We start from the raw sequence: 23,160 nt of genomic DNA, 5'->3' as shown, positions 1-23,160 counted from the left end.
AAAACTTGGGTCTTTAGGTCCGACAAAAACTTGGGTACTTAGATCCGATAAATATTGTAATATTTTAAATAGTGAAATTTTCACATATTTAAATATTGCAAAAGGCGCGCGAATTTACTATTTGCTTCTTGTTTATTTCGCATTCGGAGTATCGATCTCGCGGCACATTCATGTGACAAATATACGGTCAATTACAGCGGAAATTCTAGATTCCCAAAAGACTCCGTATCAAAATACGATACCACGGACGTCATAAGACTATGTGATATCTCGGTTCTTATTGCAAGTCCCTTGGCTTACTATGAATGACAGTCTGTAATGAGAATTTCTATTCGTATTTTATTTTTTATTCTGCCCCTCTTTGAGTGAACCTCTTAAGGTGATGTATTTTCGCTTAGAGATATTCGTATATTGACGAATCTTCTAATTATATATCTACAGAAATAGTTTCTCCAAATTTTTACATATAAAATGCTAATTAATTTTTACCCAATATCGCGAGATTAATACCTGGATAATATCGGAAAAAAGTATTATCGTTATTATATAAAGCGAATTTTAGCTGTGCAGGGAAAGAGAATAGGTATATATATATATATATATATATATATATATATATACATATACATAAAAAGTTTATTAAAAACCTAATCTATGGATGTAATAACTGTGACATCATTTCTAGAAAACCGAATATGTCTTTTCTCTCAATTTTGCGACTTTCCTATAACTAAGTTAAATTATCGATCGACATTAATTAATGTCATTATTTAACATTATTTTTAATCACGATATAAACTTGGGAAAGATTGAATAAATTGAAAAGAAACTTTAAAAATACTTCCTAAATAAATAACGAAGAAAAGCATTCTTATTATCATGGTTCGGGTAACAGTGGCGATATTATAAAAAACGAGTCGGACCTAACAAAAAGTTGAGAAAAAACGAAAAAATGCCAATAAAGAACGAAGCTTTTTCAGAAAATATCAATCTCCGCTTCATAATTTATGTCAGAAATTATTGTGATATTTTTTTTAATATTTATTTAATCTTATTATTTTTTAATACTACTAACGCACGATAATTAATTTTATTTGATAGTCATCAATTTGATGTTAAAAAGAACATAAAATTCTATTAAATAGCATTTAAGAATTGCTAAAATTAGTATATTTTTGTCCCTCAAAATATGTCCTAATGATTATAAATAATCTGGAATCATTCTCGATCCTTAATTTCAAGTGATGTAATTCACTCGATTACCAATAGCGTTACAATCGGTAAATACGCTGTATCTTATTTTATATTTTCTTTTTGATGATCCATCTAAAAGGAATTAATAGTAGAGATTTTCCAACCAAAATCACGACTACTCCAAATATATTGAGCAACGTCATAATTTCAGAGGTGGAGATGTATGACTTTTCTGTTTTTTAAATACTCCTCATCGACGTGCAATAAACGCGGATATTAGCCGCGTTACAATCCCAAAAAGCTCGCCCTCTCGCTTTCCCGTTTCTCCTTTTTTCTGTCTTGTGAAAAATCCGCGAAACGGCTTGTCTCACCACCCGTCGCTGGGATCCGTATACCGTCGTCATCATGGGGGAAGAGAAACGAAAAAAGGGGAGAGGGGGGGGAAAGGACAACCGCGACCATCGCGTACGTAGATCGCGTGTGTGGGTGCGCTATGGGGCGAGGAGAACGCTCGGGGGTGAGAACGCCTGCGCCGGCTGGAGTTGCACCCTCTATAAAAGGCAACACGTTCTGAAGAGCGATATTCACATTTGGAAGCCCGCGTCGCGACAAACAGGTTGATTTGTCACCCTCCGCGAAGATGATGGGGTTCACCAGAAATTACCTCGTGAGCCTGTTCCTCTACGTCTTTATTGTCAACGAGATTCGTCAGCCTGCGGTGAGTGACCCCACACAAAATTATTAACTCCCTTTTCTCACGCAACGCAAAAAGTTTTTATAACGCCGGAGTTGAAAATTTGGAGCGGATTTTTATTTATTTAAACATATGGTTATATATAATATAAAAAGTTTGTAAACATTTACCAAAGTTTTACCAAAGTATTAATTAGAGATATTTAAAGTTGCAGTGTGATTTATATATTCTAGATTTATTATTTTTTTCTTTTGGTTGTACTCTTTTTAATATTAATTTAATTTTTTCAAGAGGATGTTTAACTAAAGTATTTGTACATCATTCTTTTTTGATATTTAATATAAAAAATTATTAAATATCCACGTTTTCTCTGTTTGGTACTTAAATTAAATATTCATGCGTTTTCTTTGCTTGGCACTTAATTTTAATTAAATTTTAATTAATGCGGAATTCATGGAAAAACAATTAATAAATAAATATTTTGACAATGGTGGACTTTTTAAAATTAGAATTTGCATTAAGACCTTACTTGTTTAAAAAAAATTAATTATCAACTATTTTAATCATTTCGATTTTTAATAATAAATTATTTGAAATTTATATTCGAGATTTCGAATTTATATATATATTACGTATTTTATATAAATATATAATTTTTTGAGACAACGTGATGTATAATGCATTTGCTTTTTTTTTTTAATCAAATCGGAATATATAATTTAGACAATACGCATCTTAATTTCTCTTCTTTTGTTATTTGCTCAATCTTTGATCAATCTTTTGGTAAAGTTTAATGAAATGATTACTTTGAGCGCATAACATGTTTATACTTGTGGATAAAGGAATGTCTGGCAAGCACTTGGAGTATGCACTTGCAAAATTGCAATCTTGCATCGCTTTATTGCGGTGCGGTATTTACCCAACCTGTGAGAAATTCCGTAATAATTAATTACACTCTCGCTAAAATTTATGCATAAACGGAAATAGAAATTCGTAGGTGTAACAAAGACTTAAGAAACGACGAAATCGCATCTTTCTTAGAAAGAAAAATTGAAAAAAAAATTATATATATACATAATATCACAAGGAAAAATCTTAAGCGTGCAATTTATGTTCATACTGGAATGCTGGTAAGATCGTTTTATTTTATATGATACAGATTATGAAGCCCGTATAAAAGAATGGTTAATGTGTTATTATTCCACGTCGCTCACACGATTTCAGAATGTAGATAAAATTTTTAATCCCTTCACTTTTCATAGGACGAAAGTTATAAAAGCTCGTTAGGATAAAAGATAATAGGTCTTCTTTTATGTATCGAGCATACGATGTTTTTAGAAAATATTTTTCACTTCTTTTGCCAGTCACGTTTCAACGTTATCTCTTGTCTTATCGGATTTTTATACGCGGCCAGCCGCATTGTTATATCCGTCGCTTTACGTGTATAAAATTTAGGTACTTTCCCGGTGGTGAAACAAGAGCATACATCACTCGGATGATAGTCGGAAAAAAGATTCGCGCGCGCGCGCGAGAGAGAGAGAGAGAGAGAGAGAGAGAGAGAGAGAACACGCCCACTTCTCTTTGTGCATCCAAAACATCGCGTAGAGACCAGATCTTAAATAATACCGAATTCCGATTTCTCGGCATAGTGCCATTCACACTTTTAGACAGTTCGCGGGTACGATTTGTGGGACGCTCGTTCGAATATAGAAAATTCAAGGATCTACCCTCGGGAACAAGCTGGTTCATTCAGTACGGCTGTTCTGTCGCCGACGCTTTTAAAGAGCTCGGCAAATCCGACAAAGGGAATCAGTTGATCGAACCGGATTATACCTTCGAATTACGTCGGCGTACATACCGCGGGTAATTAAAATCCATCTAAAAATTAACGAATCCATCGATCACGAAGACCACTTCGATTATTACGATCCCCTTACGTAATTAGTTTCAAAGCTATTTCGAAAACAAAGATGCTTTTCGTTCACTAGATACCTTTTTCTACTCACGTATTGCATTCGTTCGAAGCAACTTTAAAATATGCATAATATAATAAATTTTTAACAAATATTTGAAAATAATTAATTATATTATTTAAATTAGTTATATTAGTTTTATAAATATTTGAAAGTAAATTGCATTTATTAATTAAAGAGAAATTATCTATAAACGAGTCTTTTTTTGTTATACGGAATATATACGGAATATATATATATATATATGAAACCGCTTAAAATATAAAGAATTCTCTTTTTATTTATCATAGTAAAATATTTCACTTTTCTTTGATAATACTAAGATAATACTAAGATAATACTAAGATAATACTATATATAATTTAATATACAATAACATGCCAACAACTTTGTGACAGACTGCACTCATCAGATACAGCATCAATAAATCTTTCTAGATTAATTTCTTGATCCTTTGTTAACTACACCTGGCTACACTCGTATTCTAATTACGGCAGATTATGTATGATCAAACAGAGCCTAACAATTTTTCGCGATATAGAGAGATAGAGAGAAAGAGAGGGCTTAAAATTCTCCTTCAATCACGCACTTTTAACGATGCGTTCGCGTAACTAGAAAAAATCGACAGAGCCCCTTGTTGAGTGAAAAATGAATAATGTCCTCCCGACCAGAAGTGGGTCAACGATCAAAGGAAATATTTACTGCCGATTTCAATAAACGTTTCAATCCTAAGAATAGATCTCGATCCAATTTAATGAAGGAATTATAGCTTGATTCTTTGAGGGACTTGAAAACGGAATCTTAAGAACTTTATTGTTCCACATTAAATTTTCTAATAATAAATTACTGTAATTTTAAGAAATTTGATGTACATATTAATTTTTTGAATGTTCTCGAATACGCTGGACAAAGAGCTCCATTGGATTTAATAATTTCCCGAATGTAGAGAAATTATTTCATTATTATTGCGACAGACTGTTCGTAGAAGACGATCGATATTTTGCTAAACATAGTGGCGAGCCGCAAGACGAGATTTGCCTGTTGAACCAGCCCTATGTGATCGTACTACGAAGTTTCTTAATATCATACTGTAAATTTGTATAGGGAGAGCTTAATTCCCGCTTGCTAGAAATCCGCAACTTCGTAAGCCGCTCGCCAAACTCCTTTTCATTTTCCTTTCTGAATCTTGCCTCTGTTTATTCTCTTTGCAAATATATCACGGTTTCCTTTGGTACCATTTAGAAATCTGCATTTCGTTTTATCATTCATCTAGCATCAAAACAAAGATTATTTTAAATAATGTTTCAAGACGTATTAGAATCAGGGTTACAAAACACACACACACACACACACACACACACACACACACACACACACACACACACAAAACAAACATCCTGCCGTTTATATTATTAAATATTGTTGAAAGACATCGCGTGCGGTTTCGCTTATTTAAGTGCGTGGGTATTAATTTTCAAGAAATTAGAAACATACCGTTTAATTAAAAAATATTTTTAAGTGATTTTTTTCTTAAATGGCTTTATCGCGTATCAGTATTCATAACATTACATTGAACTATGTCGTTAGAAGATAGCTGATCTTTTCTCTCGAGAAATTGTTTCTTTGACAAGCATTGATCGCAAAAGAGCAATCTCAAATTGCGTCCCGATAAGAGGATGTATAAGAAAAAATGCTTTTACAAGAGTCTTTACTTCTATCCATTCCATGGCCGGGTATCAATAGACGTTACGTCGTGAAAATGTCACGTAAGAGAGGGTCCAAGGGTTTGCATCAATGGTAAAGATGCGGAGAATCAAACCTGTTGCCTTCCTCTGCTTCATGGCAACGAGAAGAATGGAAAACGTCTTTAACGACTAGTTACACAAAGCGCGTTTTATTGATCTATCAAAGCGCAGGGCGCCGTGCCTCTCAAAGAAACTATTTCTCGATACTTCCGACGTGGAATTCAATTAATTCTTTAAGAGTGGCTCTTTTTTTTATCATCGCGCCGGTTTAACACTTACAGAATCAAAAAATCCGTCTGCTTATCGATTTATCTCCCGCGGAGATATTAATGCATCTCGCGTTTGGTGTATCTGTGTACTTTACAATAAATCTCCTCCGTTGTAGAACGAGATCGACATTGTATACGATTTAAAGATATCTAATATAAAATACGAATTTATTGGAATTAATTTGCATTTACAAAGCGGCAGAGTCATCACGTTTCGTCGGACGACGAGTATAAATTTATGAGATATTACAAGATATCTCGAACGAACAGACTGCGGCGAAACATGTATGATGTAGCTGCGCACATTGTGATAGTTTAAATAGCAGTGGGCGTTCTTAATCGACGAAAACAAAAGGCCAGCGGCTTTCACCGTGGTGTTATAGGCACTATAGAAATTGGTCCCGGTGAAGGTGTTTCGTACGTGCACGGGGATGCATCCGTGTGCAAATTACATTGTGAGGAGACGGCGCGATCTTCTTGAAAGGGCTCTTTTGGAAAGACGCGAATTATTACTCACGATAACTCGTGCATGTGCACGGAAAGAGTGCTTCTCCCTTTCACACACACACTTTAAAATTTACACTCGCTCCAGATAAAACGCGCCAGAAAATCGATAACCGTAATTTCCGAAGACACTTATTATTTAATTATTTAAGCTATACGTTCGTTTTATTTTCCTTTATCTTCTTCTGTCGATCAAAAATTCACACGAGCTGGAAGCTCGATGTCGTTACAAGATTCTCAATCAGTACTTCACCATTACGACATATAACAAAGCTCATGTTAGATTAAGCACACGGAGTTAATCCCGGTCTCTCCCTCTCTTAGGAAAGTTGAGAGAGCTCTTCGCTTTGTCCTCCATTACGTCTGCCGTAATACAATTAAAGTCAGTTGATTTGGAATTTCCAGAAACAGTTCTGAGAACTTCAAAAGCACTTCACGTCTTATATTTTGTTATATACTCGCGGACAAGAGTTCGCGGCGCAGTATTCCATGTCGTTCCACTCGGAGTAGTCGAAGATGACTGTGGTCAGACCGACCTAACTACTGCCGTTCCAAAAGCTCGCGTAATGTTTCTCGAGAGTATCATTTCACCATCTCAGTTTTATTATCTTTATATAACTGAAATTGGAAAATAAATTTAACCTACCGGACCGTAAAATCTTGGGACATGATTTTTACTTAAGCTGTATTTTAAGGTATATTTAATACTAAAAGTACCGAGAGCTTATCTCTAACAATTTCTATTTTTAAATTAATATTTTTTGTCACACTAAAAATAAACTTCTTAATCGTCTAATTTTTCATCAGTCTCTCTTTAATGGAAGATTAAAGTAAGACAATTTTTTAAATTAATCTACTTTTAATTCCATGAAAAAAAGTTAATTGGGGAAAACTGAAAACATTTAAAAATAATCGCTCAGTACTTTTAGTCTTAAGATGCATTAGATATTCTTTTTTTTTTGTATATATTTCATATACTGTCTACGGAATAAAATGGGTCAGTTAACTGTTATATGGAGATAGCCGCAGAAAATTAAGGAACACTTTATCAATTCTCTGAATTACAGAGAATTACAGAGAATACATTTTCCTTCTCATCTTAAATATTTATGACCGAGGATTTGAAAAGCATCTTGTTTGCAAAGCGTGTCGGATCATTTTATCGTCCGTTGAATTCCAGTCCATAATCAGTACGAAAAGTCTTCCTCATGGCATCTGTGCGAGTCTATATCTTCGATCAGTAATTTCCCTTTTACGCAGTCGCGAGAAAAGCAAACGAGAGCGCGGCTCTATGCAAATCGAATTCAGATTGTTCGCACAGCGTGCGATGCTTTCTGAATTTATTGCACCTTGCTCTTCGAGCTATCTTCTGTACCGTATAAGCGATTCGTTGAATAAAAATTTATCTTTTCAATAAACGTCCGTCAACGGTGAAAACGGCGTAAAATGCGCGCAAGAAACGGCGAACGTCGTAACACAAATTACATAGCATGCGGCGACGTTTGGACCTGCAGATTAATTAGAAAGTTTGATTCGCGCGACACGGAACATTAATTACATCCAGATACGTATGCGGCATTTGTTATCAACTAATGCATCCGTCCCGTGCCGCGGGTACGTCGTGATTTATCGTCGTCGCCACCCGCAGCATCACGCCGCAAAGTATCGATAAAAAAAGATACCGCGCATCTTCCCTGAAATATGCGTATTTAATTGTGAATATGCGGTGAATATGCGGAATATGCGGTTTTTTACGTGTGAGCGAGCTCGTACAATGTGATTATTAATATTCTCACGGACGCACCGACAATACGGGACATGCGGCCGGTGACGACTCGTCGCTCGGCTCGCTCCGATTACCGTCGATGCGATTTTTCAATCGCAAATAGCCCCGTTAATTACGCGGATGTCCCGCGGATTATCCGCGGATTCGTGATTGCCTCATCCGACGACGGGCCCGACGTCGCTGCGTCACGCCGGGTCGAGCACGAGCTTCTTACCGAAGATAAACTCCAAATGGATGATTAAAGTTGCGTTATAAATGGTTTAAGTGATTAAAGAAGGCCTGCGCGCGTGATTAAGCTCGCGAACATCGTGGATGCCTCATCGATCATAATATCGAAAGTAATATCGATCGCGCGCCTCGTACCTGATACCGCGAGATCGCAATAATCTTTCGTTGTTTGAAAGAGGTGCGAGTTTCGCGGAAGATTAATATCATCTGCCGGGCAGATGTGCTCCCTTTCTGTATTGTTGCATGGTCCCATCCCGCGTTTTACGGAGAAATCCCGACGGTGCGACATGGCATGGTCCTGCATTTTGCTAGAATCGCTGTCAGTTGTTTTGATTTAACATAAGTACGTAAATTTGGAAGTCGATCAGATGTATTTTATACGTATCTTAAGTAATTAATAGCACAGTAAAGATTAATGATTATTTTTTTACAATAATTTAATGCTACGAAAAATGGTTATTATTTTTAAAAATATAATATCTCTTAATTTTTTTTTTCTTTTCCATGAGAGACAATATTCTCCGAATGCGACAAATTTTTCGTGGTTTCACTGAAAATTTTACAATAATACGCGCACATAATAAATATAATTAAATCGTTCAACTGAATACATTTCTGATTTAACTCATGAATCTTACACGTCGTTATCCTCCTTAATTAGCTTTGAAGCTTGCGCCGTCTCGTGTCGCTAAAAGGGGACTTATCTGTGACGCCCGATATAAACGAATGAAACTCGAATGGCACGTATAAATGAATGTCGTAATTTGGTTTCCGAAAGAGCTTCCAAATGACAGTTAATTAACGCCAGCCCGCAAGATTTTCGAAATAGTATCCGGATTGGCAATTTCGGCAATAATCCTATTTTGTATTTATGCGAGTTTCGTTTCTGTCATTCTATTTCCATCTGATTTACGAAGGATATAAATTTCACAATTCGTTTCACCTGAGAGCCACTTTTCCCGCGATATATTTTTTCACTGATACTTTTAAAAGAGCCGACCATCACTTCGACGCAACATTGATGGATATAACTGTCTTCGAAGGAACAAGTCACGAACATCGATACATCAAACGCGCGGCATTGTAAAGTGATATGAAGAGATTCGGGAGCTCCCTTTTTTTTTCGCTCGTTTAGGCAGTTTGTTTAGGCGCGAGAGTCGTGGGCGAGGAACGCAAAAATCAATGAGAGACGATAACATCATTTTAGGCTCAACCCACATCGTTACCGTCACTCTCTCCCTTGAGTTCGCCGAATAGCGTCAAATATTTTTCGAGCGATCTGTCATCAAGACTGCCTCCACCGTACAGTCTCTGCCGTTTCCAAGAAAACGATGCCTACGTGTTCGCTCGTTAATCACCAGCGGATTCACAGAAAACGAGGCAATTCCGAACTTCGTACGTCCGTCCACGCGTGGGACGACACGGAGGAGTCATTGATAGAGCGAGGAGAGAAGAATCTCTTTTACAATCTCGATCTACGTCACGAGAAAGTGACGCGACATGCATATATCGTGGGGCATTCTTTGAATAAAAGCTCCGGTAAATCAGAGGTTGCATTATGCGAGGTAAATTGGCATGTACATTTATGGAGGAGACCTTTCGGATGAAAGTGGAGAATAAAATGCACAAAGTACAATTGAGATGGATTATTATTACAACACGGCAACGTGATACGGTGTGGAGGAACGTTGTAAAAAAAAAAAAAAAAAAAACGTGATGCAAATAGATCGTGTTATCGGACCGACTTGCGCATATCAAGCGGTACGTGAATGCGACTTAGTTGGATGCAAATCTGAATACACATATAAGTTTCTATAATGCAATTATATCTCAACTAACTGCAGTTAACACATGAGAGACAACTAGGTGACTTCTCCTTTAGCAGCAGCGGTGCATATTATTGCGAATATTAGTAGCTTCGGGCATATCATATTAATATTCCGACTGAATTGGGCGATCTAAGCTTTCGAGCACACAACTGTAATCCGGCTTAAATATGTCAAAGTTGTCATAATATATATAATATAATTCTCTCGTACATTTTTCAGTTCTACAGATAGTTCGCAAATGCATTGTGTGGACGGTTTAGTGTCCTGGTAACAGAATTCCCCGAAGCGATTCCGCTGTAGAAAAAATTTTACATCGCTTTATAGAAAATGTTACATAACGAAGCTTAAAAATATAAAAATATTTCTCTCAAGTTAATTACATTTTTAATTTAACACTTCTCAAGTGTATCTTGTATATAACAATAAATTAATATTTTTCAATGTAAGTAAAAGTCGATTATTAAAATATTGATAAATGATTGCATACATATGATAAATTTCTCTTGGAAGAAATTCAAAGAAAATTTTGTAAACATTCTCTTTAGTTTTTATTTGCCCAATAAAAATGCGTCAGCGATAGCAAATAAAGAGATCCTTATTATTTGACGAGATTAGAAGGGAAAAGCAATTCTAGTTCGTTTTGGCAGAGGCGAAAGAAAAAAGATTTTTACTTCCTCTTCAAACGCGATTTGCACGGCGAATGCGAATGCATGTAACATCAGTAAACAATAATAAAAGCTTTTCGAGAGTCCCAATGCGCTATCGAGTTTCAAATGCCTACTCATAACGTGTATTACAATCTATGGATTCGCCATTCTTGTAAAACTGTAGTTTTCGTTTGTCAAGGACGTTTGCAGCCCCGTACGGATGCAGATAGACAGGACTTACAGGATGCAACTAATCGTCCGTAAAATAAAAAAAGGCAATGCCGAGAGAATACAAACGCGTTCTCCATGTAAAAGGACGTATCTGTAACGTGGCGCGCGTTGGAAATGGCATCGACAGATCGGAAAACGCTTTGTCACTCGCCGTTGCGTTTCGTTCAAGTGTACCCATGTGTTTACAATTCTTTCGCGGAGAAGTTTTGTTCAGTTTGCAATTTTCCGTGATCGGCAAAAGTACCCCATTAAAAATATAATTTTAGATAAAGAAATATAATATATATGCAAAATAATATAATTATATGTATCATTTCTAGATAATTTTACATTTACATATAATCGTATAAGAAATTCAGAGTTCCGCTTTAAATTCTAATGATGCCCACAATATGCACTTCAAGATTATTCAACAATGTACAATTTTTTTTTTAAGATTCAATCTTTTTGTGCTGAAAGCGAAGGAAGATTATTAATAATTCCTCACAAGGGCAATATCGTATAACAATGAATAATATTTCACGAGTTGTTTGAGATAAGCGGAAGAATTTTATTAGCCGAAGGTGGAATCGAATCCACATATTTTCGCTGAAGAAAATACCTTTTAGAATATATGAATCCAGATCCCCGATATCTCCCGTGGAGTTCACGACGCGGTGTTGTCGAGAACTAAATTTTCTAGAAACGTTTACTCTTCACCAATAAACTAACTTAAATGCAAAGACGTGGAAAGATGGAATAGAAAGAAACGAAAGGATCCGGAGCATCTGTTTGAGAGACACTCGTACGAGGAGACGGTGATTGAATATTTTTACTATCAAATTTCGTCGCAAGACAGCAAGAATTTACATTGTTTTGCTCCGTGTAGAACATCTCTTGTAATCTGCCGAAGTATTTGAATATTTGCGCTCGACGATCTTGCAGATGCCACGAGAAACTTATATTTCTCAAGGACTGAAGAAAGCTTTATCGATAGGGCGCACTTTGATATCATAGAGACAAAAATTTGATAGAAATGTCTATATCGATAAATTGGTTCGCTCAAAAAGATCAATAAATTGAGCTTCTTATAATAGTATGATGAAATTGCTTTTCAGAAAATTTCTTTATTTCTATATAAATATCTTAATTATTTGAACTCTTAATCGATTATCTCGGAGCAGTCAATTGTAAATAATATTTCCCAATGAATTTACGTGATTTAAAGTAATATCTTATATGAATAACCGCGAAGTTCGCGAAAATGTAATATTACAAAATTTAAAATTGTGACATATTTTCTATCAGTTGTTTAGGATTTTTTGGAGATTTATGTTGCATCTGCTTGCGCGCGATAAGATGTATATTTCACATGCTGTCTTGGAAAAATTGCGTATTTAATTTAGCTGTCAGTTTTAGATCATGCTGTCACTTTTCTGACACTTTGTCGTCATTCTCGCATCACAAAAGCAGAATTTCGGATTGATCTATCGAGAAAGTTAATATTTGATATTCGCAGGCGGTATAGACACAATTGGTGCAACTTGGGTTTTCATTGCAGAATAAGCGTACGTAGTTTCCTAGGAATTCAATTTAGTTTCACTGGCCAAGGACTACACGATTTAACATGCATCAAAGAGGCGGTTGGGTTTAATGAAACACGGCCGTGATCACCGGTAACACTTTCCTGCGTAGGAACGAAAATTATCCTATGACCTTTCGCGGAGAGATAATGCTCGAAAGTGAGCCAATAATTAAACATTTACTTCATTAATGTTACGAGATAGACGTTTTCCTATCATCTTGTTAAGCAAATTAATTTAATAAAGCGTTTAATTAAAATTATAGACTTAAATATTATGTAAGTTTAAATAAATGAAATATGTAAAAAATGTAAATGATTTTGTAATAATTAATAGTATATAAAATGCAATTATACAAAAGTTTTCACATTGTTAGGAATAAATTGTTAGGAATTTTGTTAATGAGTATCTGAATATTTGTATGTTATTATTAATGTAATTATTATTTATAATGTAAATTATAAACGAAATTAAATTACGCAGTCGAATTTCTGCAAACGTGCGTGTGTTTCTGCTACGCAAATCCGCGTATATTTCTCAAACGCAGAAGCAAGATTGTGTAATATGAAATGCAGCAGGTGCCACATAGTGTTCCACACGTGTAAACGTGCAAATCAGATACATTGAAAGTATTATTCTAGTCTTCTTAAGTCTGAGCAGCAAAGAATGAATCTTCTTAACTATTAATAGTTTCTACAATAAACTTCATAGATCTTTCCCGAGTGTAAATTCTCTTTATCTCTGACAAGTTTACAAGCAAACTTCTTCAACAAAACACTAAATTATTATCCAGCTCGACTAAATTATACAAACATTTCGAACATTCTGACAAAGTTTATTTGACATTTAAATCCAGCGTTACAGAGACATTTCTTTTGGAATTTATTTTATCTGGCAATCCCATACGTTATGTTTTTAAACTGAAAAGGAAAAATTATGCAAAAGGAGAAATTATGGAAAAAAACATTTCGATTTTGCATAAATATGCAAGTTTGTTTGTTCAAATGTAACATCCACGTTCCATTGTAAAATGTGAACTACAGGTGCCACATGGTCTTCTGGTCGCAGACATGCGTTATAATTGTAGCTATCATATGCAGAGCTTGACGTCATACGCTTCACCGAAATTGGGCTTGAAGCGTCACTAATCTAGCGCTGTAATAACGTTAATAATGTTATATGATAACAAATATTTCATGGTACATTGTATCAAAATCAGCGTTTGTGCTTATACCTCAACATCAATCAACTTTGATTCTTTTGATATATTGTAAGTGATAATATAAAATATTAAATATTAGATTAGATATTATAGATTAAATATTATAGATAGTTAAATATAAATTAAATATTATAAATATAAATTTTTCTTGTTGGAAAACGTTTGATACTTTTGATATTAATTTTTATTATTTATTTACGGTTATGACCGTTCTTTCGTATATAATAGTGTAGATTCCTTTACTATAGTGTCAAATATAGCATTTTGACAGTATAAAAGCATATTTGAATGCGTAACGCGTATGCTTTCATGTCCAAAGGATATTACCAAACGCCCACAAAGTCATACGATCGCAGTTAATGTCAACGACATCTGACCGAAATTTGCAAACCGTTTCAGAATTTACGCGAAGCCATAATATTAGCAAGTACTTTGAATCAGTTCCATTAGAACTAACGTAAATCCGGGGTTGTAAGTCAACGTTAAAACGGAATATCATGTAACACCTGAAACATCATTCAATATAAATTTCGAAAATATCACTAGAGCAAAACACTCATCGTCAGAACGTATATACATTATAATTATCCACATTTTTTTTTCATCGTAGAATAATAATTCAAAAATAATTTAAAGATTCGTTAGATTATTCAGCAAAATTTAAATTTAAATTCTCCGTAAAATGCAAATATATCGGGCCACTCCCAAATCCATAAATCAATACTTATGTTGAAAGATTACGTTTAGATACGGATTTTACAGAATGCAGTAAAAAAATTTATTGCCATCGCAAAGCCTACATAAGTGCTAACGGTGAATAACACATATCTATTTCGACGACAAATGTCAAACATTAGGGATCTGCTTCGTGGGACGCGATTTTCCCTTCATTGCCATTTTCATTCCGCGCATATTCCTCATAAACTACAGTGTAATATATCCGTGATCATAAACGGCCGCGACCACCGCGTGAGGGATTTAATTCATCCCTGACATCGGGACGATCATTTAATTATAGCGCAGCTGGCACGTATTTCGCATATTATGTATCGGATTAATTCCCACGATCTCCGCGGCTCGTATCGCGTCGAATTTTCATAAATCCTTGTAGACACGAATCATTTTGTCGCCGATATCGCGCCGCCGGCACGTCACGTTCTCCCAGAAAGATTAGTGTCAAAACGTGACGACTGCCTTGCACGAGCCACGTGCATGTGACTCGGGTTCACGACGATCGATTAAAACAGAATTTAATGGTATTGTATAAATGTCCAGTTACCTTGAGCGTCGTGGAAATAATGGCGATTGAAATGAAGTGGAATGCTGGAAACATCCAGCGGGTCTCGCCGGTATTTTATTTCTCGCAATAAATTCTGCGAGCCCTGTTATCGGGCTGCTTTTATAAACTTTATCTACAATTTGCTCTATTAATTTTTGAGATCTTATTTACCGCGTGGTGCACATGCTTGCCGTGATTTTCAGCGTTAAATACCACGATAATTAAGTGACAAAAATTTACGTTGAAATTAAATTTACTGGGAATTAAATAGACAGTGTGCATAATGCTTTTTATACACATATTTGTACACTGTATTATTATATAAAAACATACGGATATGCGAATGTAATATTTATATTGCACAATTTTTATTTCCACGTAAATTAAGAAAGGCGGAAGTAAAACAATTTTTAAACTACTACTAATTTAAAAAGAGAATAGCTATATAGTGACGGTATATAGTGACGGTCTAAATAAAGCCGCAACTGTCAACTCAGTTTGCGAAAATATGCAGCGGTATAAAAAAATACGGAAACGATATCGACTGTTAGCGAGAGGGCAAATCATCTGGAAATCTCTCGAGATGTCAAATAAAACGTGAAAGGACATCGAGCCCTTTCTCCTGTTTTTTTTGTATTGTGTTGTATTTTTTATTATATTTTTGGACACTCAAGCGTGGATCGTTTGTAGACTTTAATTGGGGGTATAGTATACTTGTATGATATTCTCCGAAGAACATTTCATGCGTGATATTAGACTTCGTTGTTCTTTGAAAGTATATCCGTGAAAAACTTAATAGAATTGTATAACGGAGATCGACAAATTCGACGAAATATAAAAAAAAAAAACAGAGATTTTTGTTTATTATACATTTCTACTTCTGTATATTTTTCGCGTTTTTATCACAAATTATTATCACGAATTTATTGTGACAGAACTGTGCAGCAGTACATAAAAATCGATAATTTTTACAATTATTACACGTAATTAATTACGTGTAATAATTGTAAAAATTATCGATTTTTATGTACTGCTGCACAGTTCTGTCACAATAAATTCGTGATAATAATGTAATTACATACGATATATAACAGTTAATATAAGAAAATTAAAAGATACAAATAGACACTGGAAACATAATTGCTTTATATATCGATGCAAAGAAGATTTGTCGAGCCGTGTCCGATCTACGTCTCGCTTCAGGTGACGTGCCAAGATGAAGAAGGCAGCCAATGCATACCAAAGAAGACCTTCCTGGCGTTGCTGCGTTTACCGGAAGTCAGCTCGAATCTGGCGGCATACTCGAGGACGGCAAGGATTATTCAGGAGACGAAGAACCACAACGATATAGCTCATTTGAAGGCTCTCAGTTCCGAGGAGAACGACGACACTGAGATCTGCATACCGGGCGGTCTCTATTTGGAGCTCTTCAAGGATCCGGCATTACGTGGTCATCTCAGCGTAATGGCGCGTACCCACAAATTGCCCGAATTTCCCGGACGTCTTCTGGACGACAGCGAGGAGATCGACTCGCGAGACCTGATCCCCGAATCGGAAAAACGCAGTCTCGCCACTTTGGCCAAGAACGACGACCTGCCGGTCACCATTCAGGAACGCGAGGACGACGATGACGAAGAGAAGAGAAGCATTCCTTCCAGGTATAAATTTTCCGAAGACCTTTCCGACTCTCTGTCTATAACGCTTAACGTAATAATTCCGAACAAGAGACATTCGTAAGAAGCTTCAGGTTAAAATCATTTTCAAAGATTAGAAATCGTTACATTTTAATAATCTCCTGATAATTATAGAAATTACAGAAATAAATACAATTTAATATAGGAATAAATGCAAATTGTAGGAATAAATAATTTTATTACTTTATAATAATTTCTAATTAATGTAATTCAGTTATTTTTTACTAAAAGGATTATCACTGCCGCTTCAGTTATTCAGTCATTTAAATTAATCGATTTATTGAATTAAGCGGCAATGCGGACAGCCTGTTGCGCATATTACTGGGCGACGATTATCGTCAACGAGGGGCTGGTGTCTACGACTACCTGGGCGACCTGGATCCAGAAGTGATCGAGTATCCATTGGACAAACGTAACATCGGCTCCCTGGCGCGGGACTTCGCGCTGCCTACGGGCAGACGTCACATTGGTTCGGTGGCACGTGATTACGGTCTACCAAATGGTAAGAGGAACATCGGCTCTTTGGCCAGGCAGAGTATGCTGCCGCCGAACGGCAAGAGAAATATCGGTTCTCTGGCGAGATACTCCATGCTGCCGACGGGTAAAAGGAATGTCGCCGCGCTGGCCAGGGATTCCTCTCTGCCTTACGGTAAGCGATATCTCGGCTCGTTGGTCCGAAACGGTGGCTATCCGGTCCGCGGATACGACAACGGCAAGCGCAACGTCGCCTCGTTGGCCAGGAACGCCGACTGGCCCGGTTTCGTGAAGCGAGGTGGCACCGCGCCAGGCAGGATGATGGTCCGGGTATTAAACCGCCATGGGAGATCCTTGAGCGACGATCGCGAAGCGCAGAGCGAGCCTTTGGACCTCCAGCAGCTCATCAGGCAAGGCTACGACAATGGAAACGACGCCGCGGCGAACGTCGCCAGCGATTGGACCACCCCTTTCAGCGTCTCGGAGAATCTGGACGAGAGCAGGGCGAAGAACAGGTCGAACAGGAGAATCGATGCCGCGTCGCAAGCGAGGCACAAACGGCAGATCGACTTTTCCGATGAGTATCCGCTGCCCGTTGTGCAGAACACCAACATGCTCGACTACGAGGACATGATGGAGGCGTTGACCGATCATTATCCGAACGCGGAGAAGAGGTTCATGGGTGAGTAAAATCGGTTCGAGGGCGCGATATTTCGATTCGATATTCATCGGGGATCTACCGGAGAGCCCCGCGGAAATTTATTTATTTTACATTTTTCATGACACGCGTGAAATGCGCGACATTTCGGTCAGTATTAATTTATGGAAATCTCTTGTAAACCTTATTTTACATTTACAACGCGAGCGGAAGGCTATCCATCGTCAAATGTCATAGCATTATTGGCGGGTTTATCGCTTATCGCGCAGAGATTTATCGCGTGGCTTCCATTTAATATGAAAAATAAAATTCAATTTCATCTTTTTTTTTTTTCTCTTTATCGATCGATATTTAAGCTCGCTGATTGGCACGGCAGCGGGAATCGCGAGATCGCACCATTGGCATGGTCTATATCGATTACCATATATCTTTTTCTCGATCCATTGCGTATCGTCGCTCATCTAGCGACCTCAGAATTCCACGATGGGCAGGAAGCTGCGAACGCGAGCCGACACACACACCGTGTCTGTTGTCAATTATAACTCTGTCGGGAACAGGTTCCGCGCCGGAGATGCCGGCCGACTCGGGCTACCCTGAAGTATTGCCACCGAGTAAGAGACATATCGGGGCCCTCGCACGCCTCGGCTGGCTCCCGTCGTTTCGTACACCACGATTCTCTCGGTCACCGCGATATCTGGTCGAAAGGTCAGGCCGTTAGGCAGCCGCTGTCTTTCTCTCTCTTTCTCTTTCTCTCTGTCTTCTCCTTCGCCGTGTCCTCTTCTCCTACCTCGATGTAATGTCAACTGTTTTTGCCAGTACCTGTACTCAAGTAGAACTCTGCAGACTGAGAAAATATGTCATATCTATGTATGTGCCAGTACCAACAGATCAATCAGCCACGTCACGTCACGTCACGTCACGTCAATGATAACTCACCAAATACCAATCAACCATCTACCACTTCTACAAATCACTACGTAACAAAACAAAATGTTCTCCAATTGTGTCTTCTTCTTCTACTACTGCTACTACTACCACGATACCACCTCAGGACTCATCACGGTAGTTGGGTGTAAAATGTCACGATGTGTTAGACATTAGCGGCTATTAGATCGTTAGAACGTTGATATTAGATCGATGTTAGACGATTAGACGACGTAGAATCGATGTATAGTTTGCCACGTTGATTCGGTGTTTTAGTTAGTAATTTTTAATGTTTTATCAAATGGTTTCCAATATCGATTAATTTTTACTCTTTCAAAAATATGTTTAATTATAGAAAAAAATATCACCGTAAGAAGTGTAATTTATACGGAAATTTCTATTTCTCCATCTTTGTACAATTTTTGAATTATTACTTGATTCAGTTGTTGGGAGCCATTAATATTGTGACATGACATTCTTTTCTATGTTCAAAAATTCGCAATGTCATAGAAAATACAATGTTATCAGAATGGTTTTTATATTGTTTCATTTTTTATGTTGTTTTATTTTTGTTTTTGTTTTAATAGTTCGTGACGTTGCGTTTTCAGAGGAGTGATAACTCATGTAATTGATAGGTAGGATTACAAACCATTGCTGAAGAACATTGTATATTATTGGTGTTAGATATGTCAATATGTTGAACATTTCTGTGCTGTCAGAAACTTTCTAGAATCGTCAAGTTAGATCTATTGGAAAAAAATTAAATAATTATTTTAATTAACATGTACAAAATTTTAAAATATATATATATATATATATATATATATTTTTCTTTATTTATATATTTATTTATCTTTTCTATACATTTATCAAATTGTTTCAATTCATTCAGAGAACAAAAGGTTTAAAATCGGGATACAATCGCCTTAAAGATCTTTAAAAGATCTGTTAAAAGATATTTTTACAAAAGATATCTAAAAACATCTTAAAAACGTCTTATGTCCCGATTTTGTATTTTATGTTGTCTGGACAAAGAAAGACATTTTTACAAAAGAAAAAAAAATTGAAATTTTGTACAACCGTGGAACGCAACTGTGAAGCGGGGGCGCGCAACAGCTGGTGTGCATGAACAAATTATTTTTTATTTTCATCAACATTTTCTGTCGTTGTTTCCCTCAGATAAATGTCCGCGCTGTCAGCATCGCGCGCTATCGATTAGTTACGTGTTTAGAATTGATCTAATTGTGTGTGATTGTCAGACGGGACGGCGGATGTTTCCGCGGGACATAACGAGGACGCAAATGAATTTCAGGGAGGATCCCGCAGATGGGTCCTCGTCCAACTACACCCCCAACGCGTCGGCTCGGTCGCTAAGACCGATGTTCACCCCGAAGACCCGCTACCTGCACGGAGATTGTCGACGTGGATTTCGTCCTCTTACCAGACATCGATAACTTCCTGCGGACGTCGAACTCCCGCGTCGCGTCCCGTATCATGTAAAAGATCCCATCGCTTTGCTGCTCGTCCAAGGCGGCGACATCGTACAAATTACGTTTTACACATCGGGTTCATGGCGATTTTACTCAGCGAATGAAAAGAAGAGTGAAAGAAAACGGATGTAAATATTCGGATCTTGAGTCTGACGTTCTTCCTTACTGGCCACTGATCATCCCTTGTCAACGGTAGATATCCACAAACGTCTGTTTCGATCATTAATAATCAAGTAACGATCTGTTAGTATCAGTAAGAATAATAATAATAATAATAATAATAATGATAAAATAATAATAATAGAAATTATTTTAAAAAATTGGTATCGATCAATCAAAATTGAAAACAATAGAACAATAATGGGAGTAAGGAAATTCGTCACGCAATTTAATCAGCGATTAGTTCATAGACTCATTGAGAAGAATTAATTCTTATTGAAGAATGGCTCCATCGATGGACAATAAGCTTACTGCTCGCCGACAATAATAGTCTCACGTAATCCTAATGTGACGCCTTAAATGTGCCGTCTGTATTGAACAGATTTTAAATTGTTATGCGGAAAGAGTGTATGTCTGAAAGAAAAAAGATTTCAATTCGCAGACAGGTTTTTCTCGCTCAAACAAAAAAAAAAAAAGAATTTTTCTCCGCAAATCACAAGTTTCTGAGTGTTATGTAAAGGACTTCGTCATCGACCTTAGTCTCTAAATTTACGGACTTCTGTAAGCGTTTCTCTTGATACTTGTATCTTCCTAATGTCGATGTATAGTGAACATATCTGCCGTGACTTTTTGTAACTCGTGTCTTTTGAAGCAAGGCGAGAAATATATTCCTTAATCGACAATAACAATGTCATAACAATGATCGATCGGCTTACGGTTTGTGATTTGGCACTGGTCTTCGATCGTAAACGCCACGTAATATCGATATCGTTGATAAATCACTTTCGGACGATTCATCGAGCAGCACCTTGCAATTTTTCTTTTTCCGTTGCAACAGTATGAAAGAACGAAAAGGAGATGAGAGATCAAGCGTTTGAACATTACTTTTTAGTTTAACGATAAATCATCGCGAGATCGAAATATTTTATTCCACGGCCAGTTTCCAATTTAAATGAGTGTAGTCGCGAAAGGCTATACGTTGCTTTAATGATTATTACTTAGTCCAGACTTCATCGATAAATCATCCAAATATTTTATGCGCCGACGTTCTCGATGATTGTGACAAATCATATGTTTGTAAAAAAAAGAATAAAACATTCTCATATGTTAATTCAACTATTACATAGCGAAAATAAATATAAATCGCCGGACAAGTGTTCACGAATGGTGGGGTTATTTGAAAATAGAGTAGCAAAAATAGAGCTCGCAATTGCGAAACATGATATGATACTGATAATTATGTTAATCGGAAAGACTTGTTATTATTCTCCAGATATTTCTCAACATGTCACAATCAATAATTTACTTGTTATATGATTTAGGTATTTGTGATATTAGAGCCAGATGCAACGACTATATATTTATTACTTGTTATTTACTTAACAAATGTATTTGCTTAAAATGTATTTGCTTAAAATGCTTAAAATTAAGTGTGACTATTATTTTTTTGGCAAAGTGAGGCGATTTCCACGTCTTTTCATACAATTTTAGAATTTATCTGAAGAAAAATTTACGAAAAATGTATACAAAATGTATTAATTATAAGTGAACTAGAAATATCTAGTTATCTTTTATCTTTTTTTTTAAAAGACCAGTCTTTCATAAAATTTACAATTTACATTTAATAACTATTAACTTAACAATTTCTTTTAAAATGATATTATTGAATGATATATCTTTTTTATAATGAATTTATTAAGAATGTTGCAGTCGTAGAAGCGTTCAAGACTTTAAAACAGGAAAGTGGAAATTTTTCATGTAATGAACTTTTAAATGTAGAACATTCTTTTTCGCGATGCCATCTCATCGTCAGGCAAATATTATTTTGCCATTTTCGTTATTTTCTCGAAAATATACAATCGTGATTACAATCATGAGAAATTCGATTTGTACACATGTATGCGAGATCGACGAAGCCAGGAAATAATCTCCGTGAGCGTAGTAACATATATGATGTAAATGCCAGATTAGTGCTCAGAGCTTGTAAGCTCGATAGCGATAACGCGAGTTCGGTTTCATCCTAGTCTCCATTGTATCTCATTTAAATATTGTTAGAAACGTCGTTGTGTAACATGCATGTATTCGATATACAATCGAAATACGCTCGATGTCGCGGCATCATCGGTCTATCATTGCTGTGGGTGACGTATAAGTCTCTGTCGACTTCTCTTTAACTTTACGACTTAAAGTACTATGTGTTTGTCTAGACAATAATGAATAACCGAAGTGACAATAAAGCGATAATAATATTGAAGTAATAAACTCGAATTTCATTCTGCAAATGATCACTAATGAACCCTGTTCTTAATTTTTGTTAAAACAGTATCGTTAAATATCATCCATAACGATCTACTTACAGAATAAAAAAATGTAATTTGTTGTAATGTTGCTAACCAAGGAAGAATAAAATATTAACACAAATGTATAGCAGGTAATAAATATTTCATTATTATGTATTTTTATAATTTTATTTATTATGTGTTTCTTTTTTGCATGTAACTTCATTTTAATGTTATGTGTTAATTGTAAATTTTAATAATAAAACAAAGATTTTGTAAATGGTAGTATTTGTAAAATTATATTTTAATATAACTTTAA

The 23,160-nt window shown here is 36.1% G+C and overlaps 1 protein-coding gene across 1 annotated transcript; it reads left to right on the top strand.

The window, feature by feature from the left end:
* The first annotated feature begins 1,757 nt into the window (after positions 1-1,757).
* Positions 1,758-22,824, top strand: Nplp1 (Neuropeptide-like precursor 1). Its single transcript, XM_011649908.3, is given in 6 exon segments — positions 1,758-1,912; positions 16,367-16,821; positions 17,148-18,013; positions 18,547-18,694; positions 20,226-20,345; positions 20,347-22,824. Coding segments are annotated over 6 exon segments (1,734 nt in total). The 5' UTR covers positions 1,758-1,834; the 3' UTR covers positions 20,414-22,824.
* Positions 22,825-23,160: the final 336 nt, after the last annotated feature.

The sequence above is a fragment of the Pogonomyrmex barbatus genome, unplaced genomic scaffold, assembly GCF_055798465.1.
Source record: "Pogonomyrmex barbatus isolate J1 unplaced genomic scaffold, ASM5579846v1 scaffold2, whole genome shotgun sequence".
Classification (NCBI taxonomy): domain Eukaryota; kingdom Metazoa; phylum Arthropoda; class Insecta; order Hymenoptera; family Formicidae; genus Pogonomyrmex; species Pogonomyrmex barbatus.
The sequence above is the reverse complement of the archived record's forward strand: the minus strand, read 5'-3'. Positions and strand labels throughout refer to the sequence as shown.